Here is a 20,998-nt window from a genome sequence, read left to right on the forward strand (position 1 = left end):
AATGAACAATGAAATTCTATTACCGTCATGTGCTGATAGTTTATTAACTCATATGATCATTCTAGCTAAAAGACATATATATGTTATGAATATCAAAAGACATAAACCATGTAATAATTCATTTAAAGCCACCTTCGAAGGGGTCTTCATAGTAGAAAAATACATTGCTATTAAAAATAATGGAATCAGTCTTTTCAACAGAAAATGGAATGTGTTACAAAACATGCTTTAAATATTTAGAGCAAGTGTTAGCATCCATCTTTATTACCAATTGTATAGATTTAGCTCAGTTTAGCTTATAAGCTGTCACTACCACTGCCGTTGTTTGTCTTAGTAAAGGTGCCGATTTATCAGCTAGAGCTGCTGCGCCTGGATTAATACTGTACTCTACTTTGAATGTGCTGTTCTTCTGTAACCCACTGAGTGTAATAAAGAAATGGGGAAAAAGGTTGACATTGAAGATGAGCCCACTCGCCAAACAATTGCAGCCATATCGGCAATTTAGCGGTAATAACAGAAACACATTGGCCATATCGGAAGCAATGTCGGTAATACTTGAAACACACTCGGCAGTCTTCGGAGATTTTTCGGCTCACATTCGTGATTTGTCGGTCGCGAACGGAAACTCACGCAGCAAAACATGGCGTCGTTCGAAGAAGCACCCGTCTCGGTGAGTTTTGTTTTTAGTTCCTACTATTACACTTTTATACTTATCCATCTTGGACCACCCTTGTTGAATGCGTTTAGGTATGGTGTGTTGTTGGAGCTGTAGCTTATTTTTTTTAGGAAAAGACTGTCACTGGAGAAGAGTGTCACAAGTCATGCCCCTGGAGGTTCAGATGTAAACAACATGTACATCTTTACATCTGTAAAGCATGTTTTGCTGCGTGAGTTTCCGTTCGCGACCGACAAATCACGGAAGTGAGCCGAAAAATCTCCGAAGACGGCCGAGTGTGTTTCAAGTATTACCGACGTTGCTTCCGATATGGCCGATGTGTTTCTGTTATTACCGCAAAATTGCCGATATGGCTGCAATTGTTTGGCGAGTGGGCTGCGTTTGTTTACTTTTGAGATGCAATTCCTTCAAATTTGCTGTAATTCCTTCAATTACTTAGGGGGCCTGATAGTGATCAAAGATGATTCGGCTCATGTGAACAGAATAAGGAGAGTCTTCACGAGGCTTGTGTCACGCTGTCCTGGTTAGTTACATAATAAGGAGAGTCTTCATGAGGCTAGTGTCACATTGCCCTGGTTAGTTACATAATGAGAGTCTTCATGAGGCTTGTGTCACGTTTCCGTGGTTAGTTAGGTTGGTGGTTGGTATATTGTTTAACGCCACATTCGGCAATATTACAGCTATATACAGTCTGGCGGCTGTCTGTACATAATCGTGTCTGGTCCAGACACCCTAGTGACTGAGCATCATGAGCATCAATCTACGTCACTGGGATGTGATGGTATGTGTCAACCAACCCCAGGAGCCTGATCACCCGATCAGTCAATTGCCATACAAAGTCAGGCGTTAAGACCATACTCTTTTCGTGGGATCGATAACCGTCAAAGGACTATTGCTGTTTGACTTTTTTCTGTCTAAACCAACTGCAATGAACGTTAAAACTCACACAGACAACAGTTACACTATAGGAACTGCGTCACTGGGTCTATTTTTCAAATGACAATTTTAGGAGGCTCACAATAACCACTTACGACTATTCCTGTGTACAATGCGTGAAGCCCATTCCAAGTGGTCCCCGCCGTGATTGTGCTGGAATATTGCTAAAAGTAGCGTAAATCTACAGTCGCTCACTCTCCTACCCCGAGTCTGACCACCTGATCGCCTCTTACGACAAGCATAGTCGCCTTTTATGGCAAGCATGTGTTGCTGAAGGACTATTCTCCCCCGTACCTAGAGCAATATCAAGGCTGGAAACACAGAAAATGGGCTTCACATATGCAGGAATTGAACCCGGGTCTTTAACCACTTAAACCACCACACAGTCCTATACCCAAGTGAAACATATCACATATTGAGCATGTTCCAATCGGTGTTGAATCTTATGTTTTCACAGTTACCTATCTTAAACATAGACGTGATTTTTGCTGAGTTTAGATCGGCGTCTCTGCGATGGAAACTGGCAGGCAGGACTGATAATGTAACGTCTGTAAATGGCCATATATACAGTATGAATATAACATTTTACTTATTTTAAATAAATATCCAGCTTTGTGGCGTCTGTACATACTTTTACAATTTTACAAACATCCAACAATCCAGCAGTCTTTCTCATAAAATGTACTCATTCTGTAATCTTCAGTGTGTAGTCTACGGCCTCCAATAAACCACCTCTTATCACACATGTTGTATACATTCCGATCGGAATTCTGTATGCGATAGGACACCGAGGCTAAATTCTGTATGCGACAGAACATCGAGGCTATATTTATACATTTAACTTGACATCGAGTGAACGGCGTAAAAAAGCAACCTTTACCAATTAAACACGACGAATCCCAATGGGATCAAGCTCTGTTTGATAATTCAGATCTCAGTCTTTATTATTAAGGTTCAAATCGATGAATACGTTTTCTTGCGAGGCTATTATTTACTAGACTAAAAAATAAAATGCACTCTATTTATAAATACCTTCATTTATTTTACAGTATGACTTGAACGACAACAACAATAAACAATGAACTTCGTCATATTGTTTGAACAGCTGTGGGTGTGAGTGACAATATTTCAGGTCAAGACGATTGTTCCAAGGCTACAATAGGAGGGGCAAGGGTGATCTCTAAAGCTGCACTCCAAATTCAGACCCACACCCGAGGAACGTTTTCTGTGAACCCGCTATTGCCCCGAGCCTCTCACAAAGCAAGGTGGATCGTCAGAAAATAGCATATTCGCCATAGGAATCAAATCTTTATTTATAATAAGTAAATGGCACCAGTATCCCCAGCAATTGTAAAATACCCTTCATGAATAGGTCAACAATGTTGCATTTTTCTTCACAATGATCTAACAAAAACATTAACATTGAAATTAACAACAACAGCCCGTCTGGATGTTTTTCATGATTTTTGATATACCTCTGTAATGTTAATACTTTACACAGTGGTACTTATGTCACTAGGTTCTTGAATGACACACAAAGTGGAAAAAGACTATTGAAAACGAGCACTAACACCAAGTTCAGTCGAAATACAAAACTACCGAAAGACGCCACTAAACTTTGGTATGTGCCAGGATTGGAGAAAATATATTGAAGGGTTTTTTTGTTCTGCTTCGGAAAAGACGAATTTGCACAGACGACGTCCAAAATAATCGACCGCAGAAAGGGTTGCGGGTTATATAGCGAATAGGGAGCTTCTAATCGTCAATATAGTATGTAAAGTACAAATGGTATGTTTCTTTCTGAGGCGTGTTCTTATCCTGTAGACCCGTGAAGGTCCCGGGGTAGAATAGGCATTCAGCAACCCATGCTTGCCATAAAAGGCGACTATGCTTGTCGTAAGAGGCGACTAATGGGATCAGGTGGTCAGGCGTGCTGACTTGGTTGACACATGTCATCGGTTTCCAAATGTGCAGATTGATGCTCATGTTGTTGATCACTGGATTGTCTGGTCCAGACTCGATTATTTACAGACAGCCGCCATATAGCTGGAATATTGCTGAGTGCGGCGTAAAACTAAACTCACTCACTCTTATCCTGTAACTGGGGATCGTTATGATCCGATCTTGGGCAGTGAGCCGATCCTCCAGTAGCGGCTCTGACAACAAATAAGTTTCGCTGACTCGCTACATGATACATCTGCTGGAAAGTTAGCAATGGCGTTATTTATTCAGAGGCGAGCAATCAGCGACAGTATCTGGAATGGATCAAGAGACATGTGTATTGTCGCAGGGTGGCCAGGGATGAACTCAACATCTTCATCATCTTCCAGCATCTCCTCCAGTCCGTTGCATCTACAACGACAAGTTGGCATATACTGGATCATGACATGCGTAGACCCATTTTATAAGTATAGGAGAAAACATGCCTCCGAGGTTTTGGTAGACATAGTAAAAACGGAGGGGGAGAACCCCAGTGGTTTTACATTGTCTACCAAAACCGAGGGGAAGTGTTTTATCTAACATATATACCGTCAATGATGGATAATTACAGTGTAGATGATCATTTAATGAAACTACATAACAATAGCTGAAGCGCGCGTAAAATCTATTTAACGACAGTAACTAGAAGCAGATAATTTAACATCACAACATTCGTCAGCCCGGTGGCTGACTATGGCTCAGACATTTGCAGTTCCAGTAGCGCTTGGGAAAACGATAGTGTTATGAGTTTAATCTTGAACGATATTGTTCAGCTGATTTCAAACACTCATGTATCATTTGAATGTTGATGTTCATATAAAGTTAGGAAAAGTAAAACCTGGGAAGCGGTCTTTCTAGCGAAAAGTAAAACCTGTCCCTCCAAAACAAAAACCTCAAATGCGGTTATTCTGGAAAAAACAAGAGATGACCTAACATACAGTGAGAAGCACACTTTAGGTATATATTTCTGCTTATGTTAATGTACACCTGCTAATGTGTAACTGAGAATAGGTGATAACGCCCCGAAACGCGGGTGCTGGAGACGAGTATGTTGGCTCCGATCCTACTATACACAGGAGGATGAAACCTTTCGCAGTGATATGCGGCATCTTCAGTCATGTCATGCAACCGGTTGCAGTTACATTTTCTATAAAATGATACTTTTAACTTGATTACCTGGAGACACTCAAAATTGGGAGTATGGTACTCAGTTTGGCCGACACACTTCCGCCGAACGATTCGTACAATCTCAGAATCAGACTCTGTGGATCCTCTTCCGACTATAAAGACAGCATAAATATGATCAAACCATCTACTGGCAAACAAGGATGTGTTGAGCACCGACCTGACAGCTGACCCGTAATTAAATGTATGAGAAGCACCCACGGACACTTGCCATTGTGAGTGAATGGGCCCCAGGGTGCCCGAATATTAATGACTTTCTACACCGACCACGTCTTATGAGCAAGGCAGCTACGCACGGAATCAATTTCATCGCCGTCCACTGTACGTGCACTAGTTGATATTTGCTCTCCATTTCACAAATCAAATGGGTTTGCTCACTGTCGTGCACCGCCTACTTCTCGTAAATGCTTTCTCTGCGCCGGACCAACTTATCCTTGTTTGCCAGTACATAGCTAAATAGCGAAGGTGCCCAAAACATATGAAACTAACGACGTAAGATGTATAACACGTTCCACACGGGATACTGAGAAAACGGACCCCAGCAAAATATGGCCCCCAGAAAAATCGAGAAAATGGCCCCTAAGCCCGGAGAAAACGGCCTCTGTGTCTAGAGAAAACGGCCAACATGAAAGGAGATATTATTTATCCTAAATAATGACCTTTTGTCGGTGTGTGTGGACATCATGATAACTTTTGAGGACATTGATAGGAAGTGGTGTAGAAGTGCGTTGAAGATATTCCGAGGTAAGGACCTTCGAACACCACTACTTTCGGAAAGGTGGACAAAACACGTTACATACTAATGAATGGCCAACCTGGATGTTTACACATGACGAATCCAGTCCAGTAGGACGGCTCAAACGAGAACATTCTGAAAGGTGTTCAGCAAGTTGGACTCCATGGCTTCTGGCTGGTGACTAGAAATGACGGTTTATCACCTCTTGTAACAATGTGAGGTTAACCCGGCTTATTTTGCTGACGGGGAGTAGACATATGTGCATCTTGTGCTCCCAGTTTACGGCCAGAGACTAAACAATATGCCATGAAATGGTAACATTCAACGTGGTGAATGGGAAGACGCGGCTGATGTTTTACGGGAGCAAACAGGATAGATCAGCGTAGTGAATACCTAAATGAATACCTAACTCTTGTATTACATCAGTAGCAACTTTGTGTGTGATGCTGTACTTACTACTTTCACGGTTTCGAGGACAACCTGATTTGTATCCAACCGGAAGTAGCTGATGCCACCTGGTGATAGTGTCAAAGTGAGGTTAGTACGCAGGATCAGAGGTGAGTTCAGATTGTAACCCTCTTGAATGACCCCGGCATCCTGAAACGTACCTAGACGAAAGAAGAGTTGTGAGTTCAAACTTTCTCTTGCACACAATTACGCACCTATTTATCGGAGCAAAATATTTATTTCATCAATAAAGGATAAACAACTTATTGCGAAATACATGTCGATATTTAAGCCTCAATTAATACCAGTTTTAAAGATTCACTCCGAGGCTTAAATCAGCTGTCCACAGATTACGATATAGCGTATGTTTGATGTGAAAGGATTAACCAACGCGAAGCAATTCGTAAACGTTTTAGCATGGAGTTGAAACACAACAGATGCATGGTACTGACAGATTAAGGATCATAATCACTGTAAATCGGGTATTCGAACAAAGAATCATCGAATCCTAGTTCGGCTAAAGTACATTACTCTGCAAGTCGAACGGTCTATCGGTAAAGTCTGGCTGCAAATTCTGGTTCATTGACGGATTAAAGTTTTAAAGACCACTGTCTTATTGTCAGTGTTCAGCAACACATCCCATGTTTCCCATTTGTTTTTCACTTCGCTCTACCTGAATAGGGCATAACTGCATAAGTAAACTCGTGGTCCCCAATATCACAGTTGGGGTCGGGGGCTGTAGGTGATCTCAACCTGGAAATGGAGGAGGATATATACATTAGTCTATGGCAGACGTTCACTCATCACAACCAGGTGAGTGAATTATAAGTTAACGCCACCTCGGCAATATTTCAGCTATATAGTGACGTGGGAGGTTTACATACACAATAAATACTTGTGGTTAAAACAGATAGTCATCGATGGACTGTAAAACAACTGAAGAATAACAAAGAGTGAGTGAAAGCAGTTTTTCGCCGCTTTTAGCAATATTCCAGCAATATCACGGAGGAGGCAACCACAATTCACAAAAAAAGTTAAAACTAGCTGGTATATATATATATATATCTGCAGAACCAGAAGACGATTGTGGACAATACCAGGTAAAAATGGGCTATTGATCGTTGTGACGGCAAAGACCAGGCCCCGATTTCTCGAAGCAAACTGAAGTCTGAGTTTTGACTTAAGTCTGAGATTTTTCTCAAATTTGAGAGAACGTTTTTTCACAGAATGATCTCAAATAGGCACAAAACTCAAACTAAATTAAACAATTGAGTTTCGTGGATAGATTACTTAAGGTGTTCAGGATTTTATATTTAGAAATGCAGTTGAGTTAAAAATTCAGCTGTTTCAAATTGTGAAACTCAGTTTGAGATTGGAGTAAAAACTTAAGTTTTTTTTTCGAGAAATCGGGGCCTGGATTCGATTCCCCACTTGGGCAGACTGCATGAAGCCCATGTATGGTGTTCCCCGCCGTGATATTGCTGAAAGCGTCGTAAAACAATACTCACTCACCTATCTATATCAGTATGGCAAGTTACGGCTAGGAACACAACAATGACATTGTCGGTGATTGCTCATTCATGAATGTTTTATATGCTGTGAGAATGGGAGTGAGTCATGACGGATTCGAGCCACGTCAAGCTTAGGGTTTGGGTACAGGTGTGAGATTTGATCATGGATGATCAGGACTGTGGTTCGGTTCTGAGCGTTCAGGTTTTTAACTGTGGGAGTTAACGCCACTTTGAACAAGTCTTGAACATTTTCTACTGAAGTAAGAATTGATGAATTGACGATGATTATGATGATTACGACGACGACAATGATGAAGATGTGATGATAGCGATGATGACGATAGCTATGATGTTGATGACGATGATGAATTGATGACGATGATGAATTGATGACGACGATGATGAAGTGACGACGACGATGATGACGATGATGATGATATGCCCTGTTTACTTACAGCGAGAGCCGGAGTGTTCCACCGACACACGAGTAGCCATATTTGCAGTCATTGAGAAGCGCCACCCCGCGGCCATGTTCAGAGATGTCAGCCCACTTGTGTCCGCACACCTGTAGGTATTACGTCACGTCATTACAGATACGCACGTAATGGGATACATTCAGAAGTTCGTGCAGTGAGAAAGGATGAAGAACTTTATCCCAGTGAGAGCTTGCTTGAAAACAGTGTTAGAAACAAACTCGACACGTCGCTCTCACTGTCATAAAAAGGTACATCCTTAAACGTCATTGTTACTCTTGCCACACACGCATGTACTTGGAATTGCTCCTCTCTGGTGCAAAATCTTTACAGTTTGGAGTATTTTGGCTGGTTCCATTCCAAACTTCTGTCGAATACACCTTTAACTTTGGGACCTGCATAGGAAGGTACTGCTAACGGGTCATTTACCCCATGTTCGATCGGAATATCATGAGACTGTTCTCTTCATACGGGACTCTTACCAATTCCTATGGTGTTTCGTGTGTGGAAGTAAATCAAGGTGATTTAAGAACAGTACGAATGGCTATAGAAAATACTGTGCCATGACAATTTTACTGAAGGCCCGTTGTCGCAGAAATGTTCCACCAGAGCTACCGCAATGTCCATGTCAAGTCTTTGAAGGGCATTTAGAATTGAAATACATAAGAGTGAAGATTTTTATGGATATCAACTTCTTTATTATGAGAACACCACGTTTCGGAGTTAATGCTAATCACATGATGGAGGAGTAAGCATTAACTCCGAAACGTGATATTCTCATAATAAAGAAGTTGATATCCATAAAAATCTTCATTCTAATGTCCATGTCCCTTTTTTAGCATTGCATTATGTCAATTCATGTTTTGTACACGTACCGAAAGTTCTATTTCCATACGTCAGTTTTGCAAATAATAGAAATTATGTCCATATGTTGATTACAGCAGTGGTATAGTCGCAAGCGTGTGGTGTTTGTGTCTCGATGCCGGGCCTGCTGTTTCCACCATCACGATGTGTAGGCCGTCGGGTTAGAATCTTGGCCCTCAGTAATCCATGCTTGTCGTAAGAGGTGACTAACGGGGTCGGGTGGTCAGGCTCGCTGACTTGGTTGACATATGTCATCGGTTCCCAGATCGATGCTCATGCTGTTGATGACTAGATTGTCTAGTCCAGACACGATTACGTGCCATATAGCTGGAATGTTCCTGAGCGCGGCGTAAAACTAAACACACTCACTCTTGGCCGCCAGGGTGTTGTGTATCATACAGTTGTGTATCCCAATTGCGCAGATCGATGCTCATGTTGTTGGTCACTGAAGTGTCTGGTCCAGATTCGATTATTTACAGACAGCCGCCATATAGCTGGAATACTGCTGAGTGCGGCGTAAAACTAAACTCACTCACTCTTTTCTCTGCACACAATGTAACCATGGTGTATAACATACAACCTGAAGATCTGAAGACATCTTTGCGGATTTGATATTGAACTTTGCGGAATCATCAAGGATCATTTGCGGTATTGAAACGAAAAGTCTCTGAAATTAAAACTTAACATTCGTGCAATTAACACAGAATGTATGTTGGATCACCCATGTATGCTTCCGGAATAAAGGCATATGCCGAGGGGACTTAACGGAATCACTTGCGGAATAAAATCTAGTGGAATTAACACGAAACGTGTGTTGGATTAAGACAGGACGTTTATGGGATTCAATGAAAAATACGTAGAAATAAAGGAGATCATCTGTGTAATTAAAACGGAACATCTGTGGAACTGAGATAGAACGCGTATGGCAATTACTCGGATTGTGTTGGTTTACCCGACTTTACCAATGTAACAAAGAGAACGGACACATCTGTAAGCAATAGTATAATACTGTTGTCAGCAGTGACAAGAAAATGAACGAAATTCCAGTCATGTTCAGCGTTAACGCCATACCTCGTACTTGGCTGAGTCCCAAGACGTGTTGTAGTGAGTAGGTCGCTGTAGGTGACCAAACTGGATTTCATACGTTGCCAGCGATGACGTGATGCTGGTGGGAAACTCCACTTTCAGGAACTTGTGGCACTCATGCCAGCTCACCTAGGATAGTGGTAGCCGATAGTAAAACATATAAAACAAGGTGTCCCAATGACGTGAGAATCTTCAAGAACGTGTCTACTTATCTGGAACAGACAGACATTTACTTCAGTATAAAGGCTGAAGGCCCACAACACAAATAAATTACAGAATTGAAATAAGCTTTTATGAGTGACAAATTTGTTTTCACAGTTGCAGCTCAAGTGTTGTGTACACGTTTCAATTTCATTCTATCGTTACTATGAGGGATGTGCAGTAAGATTAATTTCGTTTGCTGATAGGTTTATTACTCCACTCTGGTATAATACTATTTCTAGCATCATTATATATTTTACAATCAAGGACGACATGCGTGTCATCTTCAGGAAAGAAAAAACAGACTGTCAGACACTGACATGTTATCATATCTTCCTACGTCAATACCTAACCCTATATTGCTACACCGTACCTGAACTTTGCTAGAAGAGATTTTATGTAGGGAGAGATAGACATTGATAGGTAGCTTTCTACCTGCAGTAATGATTTAAGTGTTTGTAAGCAAATGAATCTGAAAGGTTTTGAATAGTACAGACCATGTTTGTGCGAGATTATCAGAAAGCCAAATTTAAATTTCTGAGAGAGTAACAGGATACATATATAAGCACTTATACTGAGAACGTGTAATCCCCAAACACTTTCTAAAGTGCATTGTGTATTCATAGTTTTCGCCCGTGGAAGCAGAGCCATTTATACTTATAAGAGGGGTATACAAAGTGCCACCACCATTGTCCGACCTCCATGGGCCAGTTTCGCGAAAACAGTGACTCATTTGGTAAGGTGGCTGGATAGGTACCTGACTATGGGTTCCAAACCCGGACAGGACTCACCTCAATACAATTACAACAATATGTTCTTTACTGAGAAAGTATTATCCCAAAAATAACATTTGATTGAGACACAATCACATAATTAAAGGAAAATACTAACGAAAACAATACTTTTCACACATGTAAAGGCATTCTAGAAGTTACAATTGAACAAAACGTTTGTAAAATCGCAATAGACACACACAACATTTACTCGTATTGCCGCCTGTTATGGAAACTCCCGACAGTTAATGAGCAGAGAAAGCGTGACGTGACGTGACGTCATATGTGCCCGTGACCTTCATGTTCTCGTAGCTCTCACGACATTTTACCACAGGATGTAGTTTTAACATGTACCGAGATATGAATAAAAGGTTGGATATATATTTAGCAACTTGTGAACAAGTGTTTACGTTTTACGACACTATCATATTTGACTTGAGTAAACGGGTGAGTGAGTATGGTTTTCCCGCCTCTTTTAGCAGTATTCACAGCAAGAGACACCAGAACTGGGCTTCACACATTGTACTTATGTGCAGACTCGGACCTGTAGTCAGTTTGGAGCAGCATTCTTAGATATTCATATGTCACTAACTTAGGTAGTTATTCCTCTGATTTCGAAGTGAACATGACATGAACTCTCTCACCTGGGTGTGAAATTTGATGCACGGAGACTCTGTATCCAGGATGATGGACTGTGTCACGTGACTCGTCTCACTAACTCGCAGACACACCTGATCAAAACACACATGCGGCGCTTAAATATGCTGTAACCTTGTGTTCCAGTAAAGCTGATATAAAACAAATAACAATGAGTGAGTGAGTTTAGATTTACGCCGCACACGGCAATATTCCAGGTATATGGCGGCGGTCTGTGAATAATCGAATCTGGACCAGACAGTTCAGTGAACAACAGCATGAGCATCGATATTCGCAAATGGGATACGATGACATGTGTCAACCAAGTCTGTCGCCGCTTACGAGAAGGATATGTAGTCGACTTTTGGTACAAGCATGGGTTGCTGAAGATCTATTCTACCCCGGATCTTCACGGGCCCAAAGAACAATGAAATGTACACATGCAACACCAACAATGAAAATACAGTAGTGTTTCCACCGACTAAAAAAATGACTGAGTACGGTACTTTTATGTCGCTTGTATGAGCGAATGAGTTTAAAATCTAGCAATACGCTTTTAGCAATATTCCAGCAATATCACGGCTGGGGACACCAGAAGTATTCTTTACACACTGTACCCATTTGATTACTCGAACCTGGGTCTTCGGCGTGACGAACGCTTTAACCACTAAGCTATTCCACCGCTCCTTTATGCCGTTTGAGGAGTAACTGAATATGATTTTACGCCGCTTACCCAATATTCCAGTAATTTCATGGCAGGGGACACAGGACCCTCTTGAATATTCCGTACATATCATGGTTCATAAATACTGATCTATAGTTTTGAATAACTGGATTAAAGACTTGAAGTGGCGCCAGTACCTGTTGTAATGGCAAAAGCGCCATAACGAGTTACTGTTTATTTGTACTGTGTTGTAATGGAATTTATCCTTACCTTCACGACAACTCGAACAGGTCCATGCTCCACCACGGTGGCTGGTTTCACGACCATGTTAACAATCCGTCTAAAATTGACAACATGACTGTCATGTTCCATTCACTGGTATTGTGAATACTGGGTTGAATAAGACCTATCGTGAATATTTGAGCAATATACAAACATGCATGGTTCAAGGAATTGTCACTGACAGACATCACGATGTACTGTGATGGGCGTGTTTCTGTGATTTGTAACACACCCGTTTAGTCTAAATACGAATATCATGACGAAAGTCATTATCAACACCGGTATAATTAATCGAGTGAATATGGTTTTACGCCGCTTTCAGCCATGTTCAAGCCACATCGTGACGGGGAAACCAGAAACAGATTTCACACCTTGTACCCATATAACACCTTTTATAACTAATATGTTATTTAAACCAAGATTGTGCTTGCATAGTTTATTTGTTACAGGAAGCAAGAGTAACATTGTACACATCATATGTTACTCAACACCAACTACCCGGAACCGACGATCGAACAGTTTCACCACTGGACGATTTATGACCGGAGTAGCCCTTGCGAAAGGGGCCCCTGAGTTTTCACGCCTTGTTACGAGTTGTCCCTGAGTGGACCCTGAATTTGGTTATTACGTGATAGACAGGGCGGGGCCACTCTGTGAATACGGGGGCACCCTGTGAATACACCCACTAGACCACCTCAACGGGTCTGCACATCGTTGTAAGGGAGCATGAGTTTCTGCAGGTAGTATCGCTTTTATGAAAGCAAAGGAAGTTTTCAAACCCTGAATCAAAATGAAAATCCTGGATTGGAATCAACGATGAAAGGTGTCTGGCATTTCTGAAGCCGCGGTTTGGTGCGCCTTAGATGACCCTTCGAATAAACACCCCAACCCTTCCCGCTCATCCACTACACAGTCCTGTGTACCTTGTCTGCAGGTTGAAATCAAGGGTATCCCAGGCATCTCTGTACAAAGGGTAATCGTCGTATATCACTAGTTGGTTACCATGGTGAGAACCTTTCAGGTAGTTTCTGAAAGATAACGGCAAATAGACTGGCAATTGTCAGTAATTATACCACATACGTTACATATGACGGTATTCCACTAAGTTACAGATAATTGTATACCGTTAGGTAATATAACTTTATGCCATTAAGTTTGAATAAGTTCAATATAACAGTATGTATTACATTTCGGACATGTCACGGCCAGTTATGTCCACATGGAAGGACATCACCACGTAGTGCTTCTACAGAATAAGTGTGGATAATAAACTATCACTAAAAATGCAGTCATGATAGGAGTGAGTTTAGTTTTACGCCGCAATATTTCAGCTATGTGACGTCGATCTGTATATAGCGATGTGCATTATGAAAGATGCTACAAACTGATCTTTTGTGTCATTAGTTAAAGTTCAAATATATGAAAGGTAGGAGGAGTGTAAGTATGTTTTACCATAAATACATTTTCAATAGTAATTGCCAGAGTTAACATTTGTGTACATACATTACAGAAACACGAACTTACTTTGCACTCTCCGGTTTCCACAGACCCACCAGTCGGCCATGCGTGTCAACAGTAGCAGACACGAGATGGTTACGGATGTGGATGAGGCCATCCTAAAATGTTGAAGTTACTTGAAATAAGTTTGAAAATTAAACACCGCACTCAGAAATGCTGTGAAAACGGTCTGGACCATATAATCGAATGACTAACAGCATCAGCATCGATCTATGCAACTGGGATACGATGACACGTGTCAAGCAAGACCACCAGATCTCGTAAGTCGCCTCTAAAGACAAGCATTAATTTTGTTAGACAAGTCTGAACCGGCATCAGGAACTATGGATCAGGATCATCAGGATCCAACTAGTACTGCCTCGAACGAATTTCTGACCCTTTAGCTGTCATAGGTGAAAAATTCTACTGAATGTCATAATACAGTTACTCTTGAAATGTTCGGTTTCAATTTGCAAACATTCATGCCTGCCCGACCGTCAGGGGCGGGTTATTTTCAACACGGACTGCCAGATTCTCAAATTCACCTGCAAGACCGTCGGGTTATGTATAATTATGAACATATCCATATTGTTCAATTTTACAATTGTACAACCATTGTGGAAATATCTATAGGAACAATCTGTGTCCACTCTAGAGACAAAAAGGAATATTTTCCAAAAGTTTGATGGCAAGAACTTTTCATAACAATAATGGCCGAATACTTTGAATTTAAATATAAACGGTTGTCAATACTACCCGTTGGAACATTGTAAGAGTGAGTGAGTACAAATTTAAAGTCTCTTTGACAATATTTCAGCCATATCATGACTAAAGCAATATATAGATTAACAATAATAAAAGATGGATTACACAATCCTGTCAATGAAGGACAGTAAGACGACTAGAATATTACAGATATACATGTGAAACTAGTAAGTAAATCTAAAACATTTTAACTATAGAGGGCCACAGGATATAAAAATAGACAATAGATCGCCAACAGTTGAAGGTAGATCACCATGCTAGGGAACATGGGGTCTTACAGTACTTTTGCTTGCTGCATGGATTGTAGAAACAAGTTAGCCGAATTTTAAAAGAACAAAAATACTACGTTTCATAATCTGGCAATCTTTAATTTAACTTTGAAAGTTTTCGGACTTGCGTGTCGTCTCAGAAGGACAATAATTTTACGATACTTTAAACCCTTCGGGGGTAAAGCCACTAACAATCAGAGTTACACATTCAAACTTCAAATCATAAAATATTTATGTATTTACAATTCATTAAACAAATCGATTTTTTTTAAATATGCAAGAATTAAATGACAACTAACACTGTCATAAAGATCCTTCATAATTCTTGATTTAAAATGTTTATCCTTTGTGATAGAATCGTCAACACAGTCAAGAAGGAAATGCTTGACCGTGATTCTTTCATCACAAAATATGCTAAACGGAGGATCCTCACCTTTCAATAGATATTCCTGTGTATACCTAGTATAGCCAATACGACATAGTCACACGACGGCTTCTTCAAATCTGGACTGACAACCGAAATAGGTGTAACCAACACAAGGTTTTATTGCATGTAATTTATTGATAAATACTTGGTTGTCCCACTTCTTTTGCATCAGACCATGGTATATAGGATCTAATGGTAGCTTTATAATCAGTGTATGGAATATGAAGTGGTGCCGCAGATTTGTTGAGTGCTGCCTGGGCAGTAAGATCGGCCATTGGATTAGTGTTAAGATTCATAATAGCCGGGAAACGTTACAGTATGGTTGCATATGCACCAATCAAAAGTCCTGTAACTTTTCTTAACGATAATAATTGCATGCCTCACCTTTCCCAGTGTTGCAGTTGCAGGATGTATAACCTCGCACAACTCTAGATTGCTTAGCCCACAACCCGGCGCTTGTACAAGACCTGAAATTCAGTTCACACACACATATATATATATATATATATGTATGTATGTATGTATGTATGTATGTATGTATGTATGTATGTATGTATGTATATATATATGTATGTATGTATATGTGTGTATGTGTGCGTATGCCTGTGTGCGTGTGTGTGTGTGTATATATATATATATATATATATATATATATATATATATATATATATATATATATATATATATATATATATATATATATATATATGGTAGACTGACACTTTATTTCATCATCAATAAACTTGATACATACCACCTATCAAAACCGTACACTTGCCATTTACTTGAGCCAGCTGTTCTAAGCTAGGTTTTGCAAAGTAGCCCATGCTGTTTAAAGGCACTGTTTACATATAACATCATAGTACCGAGTTCAAAAAATGATGGCACTCATCAACATTCCTAACATAATAGTACACCACAACGCAGCTGTTGACACTCACGATATTTGCACTTTTTCAGCAATTTAATGCATGATCCTTGTGCAGTTCATCTGCACCAAGTTTGTGGCTGGTTCCCCCAACTTGTAGTAATAAAACTATCGTGCTGTACTAATTATGCCCTTATTAAACTTATAATTAATGATCTGATATTATGTTATGTAGTATTTTCATAATTCACTATCTGTAACGTAATTCATTACCTGTCACATGATTCATTGTTTGGAGCACAAATAACATCTGTTTATAACCTGAGTATAATGTACAACTCCAATGTACAATTAACATCTCTGACTAATGTTCATCCTTCGTTATCAATATTCGAATCCTACTGTATATAAAATCAACATGTTCATGTCAAACGTAAATCCAGAAAACTTTAAAAATCTACTAGTATATGTAGTTAATGTTATGCGGCTTAAACAGTGAGTGAGTTTAGTTTTACGCCGCAGTAAACTAATAATCTGTAAACAAGCAATTCTGCTGAAGGCCTATTCTACCCCGGGACCTTCACGGGTTCCACTTAAACAGACATTTGCACATATTGTAACATTGCCAAACTGTATGTTATTTGTTCACATTGTATGTACTCTCTCATAATCAAAAATAGAATGTGCTTTTGTCTCCACTACAAGGTATACGTGAGTTTAGTTTAACGCCACTATATGGCGGCGGTCTCTAATTGAGTTTGGACCAGACGATCCACTGATCAACAGCCTGGGCATCAATTTGCGCAATTGGGAACCGACGACATGTGTCAACCATGTCAGCGAGTCTGACCATCAGATCCCTTTAGTTGCCTCTTAAGGCAAGCATAGGTTACTGAAGGGTTACTGTGACTAAAACAGGGAAATTTTATCTGTCCCTGTACATGAAACTCTTTCACATCAGCATATATAAGACAATGTACTTATAAAGAATAGAGGGATATGACACTGATCCTTTACCAAAGTTGTTGCCATGGTGGTCTGTTTGTAGATTCTTCCCAGTTGAACATTCTGTCAGAACCTTCACCACCTCCTTCCGTGTCCATGACAACGAATTAACAATGGTAATGCCACCATATCCTGGGGTTGTACCATTTGTCATCTGACAATGTCACAAACAAGTGGTTTAGACAAGCAAAAGGGCAGTCCTCACATTATACATATTGACGTGAGCTTGAATGTGTGACCAAACCCTCATAATGAGCTGATTATAACACCTTAACAACATTTATTCATTTTTTTTCTAATCGTTTTAAGTTTATCAAACTGTTTTTACCACATCATGAGTGTGTGGGTGAATGAACGAGTTTATATTTACGCCGAACTCAGCAATATTCCAACTATATGGCGGAGGTCTGTAAACAATTGAGTCTGGACCTGACAGTCAAGTGATCAACAGCATGAGCATCGATCTGTGCATCGATCACGTTGTCGCCTCTTACACCAAGCATAGTCTTTTGTGGCAAGCATCGGATCTTCAAGGGTCACACCATGAGTGTACATAAACAAAATGTTAGTTCTTGAGTCAGTTATTAATGTGCTTAGGCTCTTTCACGCCAGTAAGGCATACTGTGAAGTCCCCAGACACCAACAACTGTGCTTTGAAACACAATGCTTTGTTGTGCTTTGGCCTTTGGACTAGACAAATAAAGAACTAACGTTAACGTATGTTCTTATCGACCTTTTCCCTCACAGATAAACGTGACTATGTTATTAAAACAGAATAAAGTGTTTAACGTGTGTACGTTTTAAGTGTTTCATACCAAGTGACATGTTCTAGTAATTATACTCATGTAACAGCCTCGAAAAAGGACGGTGATATATTCTGTACACGTTATAGGTATGAAGTCATTTGAAAAGCATTATTGTGCTGCTTAATCCAATGTTGTATGTTGGCCGTACCTCTGTGTCCGGAGATTCTGGTGAGCCGTTTGTCTGTGACAGGCCTGAATTGACACGTACAAAAAATAAATAATGGAGAGCCTGCATTGGCTTATCACTGCTCTTATATACTCTTTAAAAAAGTAGGGGAACCAGGGGAACCTGAACTTTGAAGTCTGGTACAAAGTAACCCATTGAAGAACGTTACAATGGCATTCATCTTGTGTATGTGTATTTATTATCACCACACGAAAACACCATGCAATGGGTAGCACGTGCACAACGCGGGAGCCCCCTACACGTGCATGGGGTGTCATTATGAATCTTGACGTTTTTCAGGCAGGGTGATAAATCACTGTAGACCATTTTTGTCCGATAATTTTCTTGCATCTGTGCATTGTCAGGGTTTTCAGGGTCAAATCACACAGTACTGACTGAAAATTGTAAACCAGAACTTTTTATGTCATACTCCAGTCACCTAACAAGGGGGTAACAGAACGAACAGCTTTGCTTTGTATGAAATCCAAGTGCTGATGCATTTTCAAACCATCCGGTATTATTGAATCAACATTGATTCAATTCCATATATCTCCCAATTTCGACAATCGTACATTGAAAGTACAGTTCCCCTACTTTTTCTGAACAGTATATTATAGTTATAGTTCTTGTGGTTACATCACGGTGTGTCAGTTGGATGTTGGTAGAAACGTCTAAAATTATGACTTTGAAGTAGAGAGCTGCGCTGACAAACTATGAAAGGCCATCAGGATAACAGACATAAACAGATGAACATTGATTCCTGTTACATCTAAGGGACACTACTCTGCACATCGACTGGAAAATATTATGGAAGACATTTGATATGTTTAATTGAATGTTAGATATTCTGGATGGGAAAAGGATATTCTGGATGAAAATACAGTACAGTTTTCATGTGAATTTATACTGAAAAATCTTAATTCAACGCTCTTCCCAAAATGTTCTGAAACAATTTTGTTGTGTGGGATTTTTTTGGCATGACACAGATGTGAGTTTGTTTCTTTACTTAACCATGTTACATGTCGAAAAGAGTTGACAGAGATCATAATTTATACATACATTTAGAACATTTAATGAATTTTTAATTTAGAAACTTGGAACTTTAGAAGTTTTATACTTAGAAAGGTTCAGATCTGTGCAAGGCAAGGATCTAGTCATCTGCCTCAATATGTGATACAGGCTTATACTTAATAACAATGGAACCGGATTGTAACACGAAAATAGAAATAAGTTTGTCTGGTGTGTGAAATAAATAAATAAATAAATGAATAAATAAAGAAATAAAGATAGATAGATAGATAGATAGATAGATAGATAGATAGATAGATAGATAGATAGATAGATAGATAGATAGATAGATAGCAGGTGCATTTAGTTCCGTACTTGTGTAATGCACCATACAATTTCTGCAAGACCAAATCAAATATATCTTTGAATCACCGAAATCATGTCTGCGTATCAGTCATGCACTGAAAATAAGTCTTCGTGTAACTAAATTGAAAACGTCTTTAAAAACTGGGGTCAAATCATTATTATAATAGTAATGTGTGTGCTTTGTAATAACCATAACCATTGTTATCTTGAACACATCTGGCACTGTCTTGAAGAGAATGGTAAGAATCCAAGTGGTTACCGTTTGTTTCCCCGAGGTGAGAGTTCCCGTTGCAGGTTTCATCCTGTGGCTGCACACAGCCATTGAACCCTGAGTGCACTTGTTTCTGTCTCAGCGAAACACAGCCCTGTGATATATACCTATGATTATTTGGCAACAATTACATCGACCATACTATTATTCCTGCTTTTTTATGTCTGTGTTCAGAGAAAGGATGGATCGCTAGAAATATATCATCAGGGTTACAACATTAGTGGCAGTGGCATCAGAATATGTTTTTACAACTTGTGGATTTACAAACTGACGAAGGGCACTGTATGAACATGACACATGGGTGAGTGAGTGCAATAGGGAACCGACGACATGTGCCAACCAAGTCAGAGGGGCTGACCACCCGATCCCGTTGCCTGCCTCTTACAACAAGCATAGTCGCCTTTTATGGCAAGCATGGGTTGCTGAAGGCCTATTCTATACGGGACCTTCACGGGTGCAGAACGCGTTGAGGCATGTTTTGTACAATGTGTAGCACTGTATGATACACAACACCCTGGCGGCCAAGAGTGAGTGAGTTTAGTTTTACGCCGCGCTCAGGAATATTCCAGCTATATGACACATGATCATGGCTTTATCACACGTGTTTGGTAATCACAATCAAAGAGTACCGCTAGTCCTTAAACGGTACTCCGCGGTTGCAACAATTACAAATACACGTAAAGGCATATGAATTGCTTCTCAGATAACAAAATTCCCATCTGTTAATTATGATATCATATTTACCTTCATCACACGGGTAAGTGCAGTCTGGTAGAGGGATCTAGCCACTCGTTCTATTTCTAAAAAATACCATGAATAACATTCTGTGAGATCCCATGTGATGATTATGAGAGTATTTATGCGGACACACATGGATTTACTGGGGTTGTCATCACTTGGCCCATCTACGCCTGTATGCCTGGTTATCTGATTGTCAACATCGACCTACATCCTTCACTGACCTCTGGACGTGTAATATTCACTCTCAAACAAAGACGCTGGTGAGTTGATGTTACATTTGTGACAAATTACTTTAGATTTGACTCAGTTGCATTATTCTAGAAATCTCTATTGTGAATCATTGTATCTTGCTCTCTGCT

At 40.0% G+C, this 20,998-nt stretch overlaps 1 protein-coding gene across 2 annotated transcripts in view; it reads right to left on the bottom strand.

The window, feature by feature from the left end:
* Window positions 1-2,633: 2,633 nt before the first annotated feature.
* Window positions 2,634-20,998, bottom strand: part of LOC137288278 (alpha-mannosidase 2C1-like) — a 49,539-nt gene continuing 31,174 nt past the window's right edge. For both annotated transcript variants that reach the window (XM_067820759.1, XM_067820760.1), the window contains 15 exons: window positions 20,643-20,698; window positions 19,887-19,992; window positions 18,236-18,279; window positions 17,294-17,435; window positions 15,793-15,875; window positions 13,975-14,066; window positions 13,374-13,478; window positions 12,439-12,508; window positions 11,513-11,599; window positions 9,880-10,023; window positions 7,927-8,036; window positions 6,634-6,713; window positions 5,970-6,121; window positions 4,769-4,872; window positions 2,634-3,964 (listed from right to left, as the gene is read on the bottom strand). In XM_067820759.1, the coding sequence (XP_067676860.1) occupies window positions 3,841-3,964; window positions 4,769-4,872; window positions 5,970-6,121; window positions 6,634-6,713; window positions 7,927-8,036; window positions 9,880-10,023; window positions 11,513-11,599; window positions 12,439-12,508; window positions 13,374-13,478; window positions 13,975-14,066; window positions 15,793-15,875; window positions 17,294-17,435; window positions 18,236-18,279; window positions 19,887-19,992; window positions 20,643-20,698 (1,499 nt within the window). In that variant the 3' untranslated portion in view covers window positions 2,634-3,840. The remainder of the gene's footprint in view (window positions 3,965-4,768; window positions 4,873-5,969; window positions 6,122-6,633; window positions 6,714-7,926; window positions 8,037-9,879; window positions 10,024-11,512; window positions 11,600-12,438; window positions 12,509-13,373; window positions 13,479-13,974; window positions 14,067-15,792; window positions 15,876-17,293; window positions 17,436-18,235; window positions 18,280-19,886; window positions 19,993-20,642; window positions 20,699-20,998) is intronic.

This window comes from Haliotis asinina, chromosome 6 (genome assembly GCF_037392515.1).
Source record: "Haliotis asinina isolate JCU_RB_2024 chromosome 6, JCU_Hal_asi_v2, whole genome shotgun sequence".
Lineage (NCBI taxonomy): Eukaryota > Metazoa > Mollusca > Gastropoda > Lepetellida > Haliotidae > Haliotis > Haliotis asinina.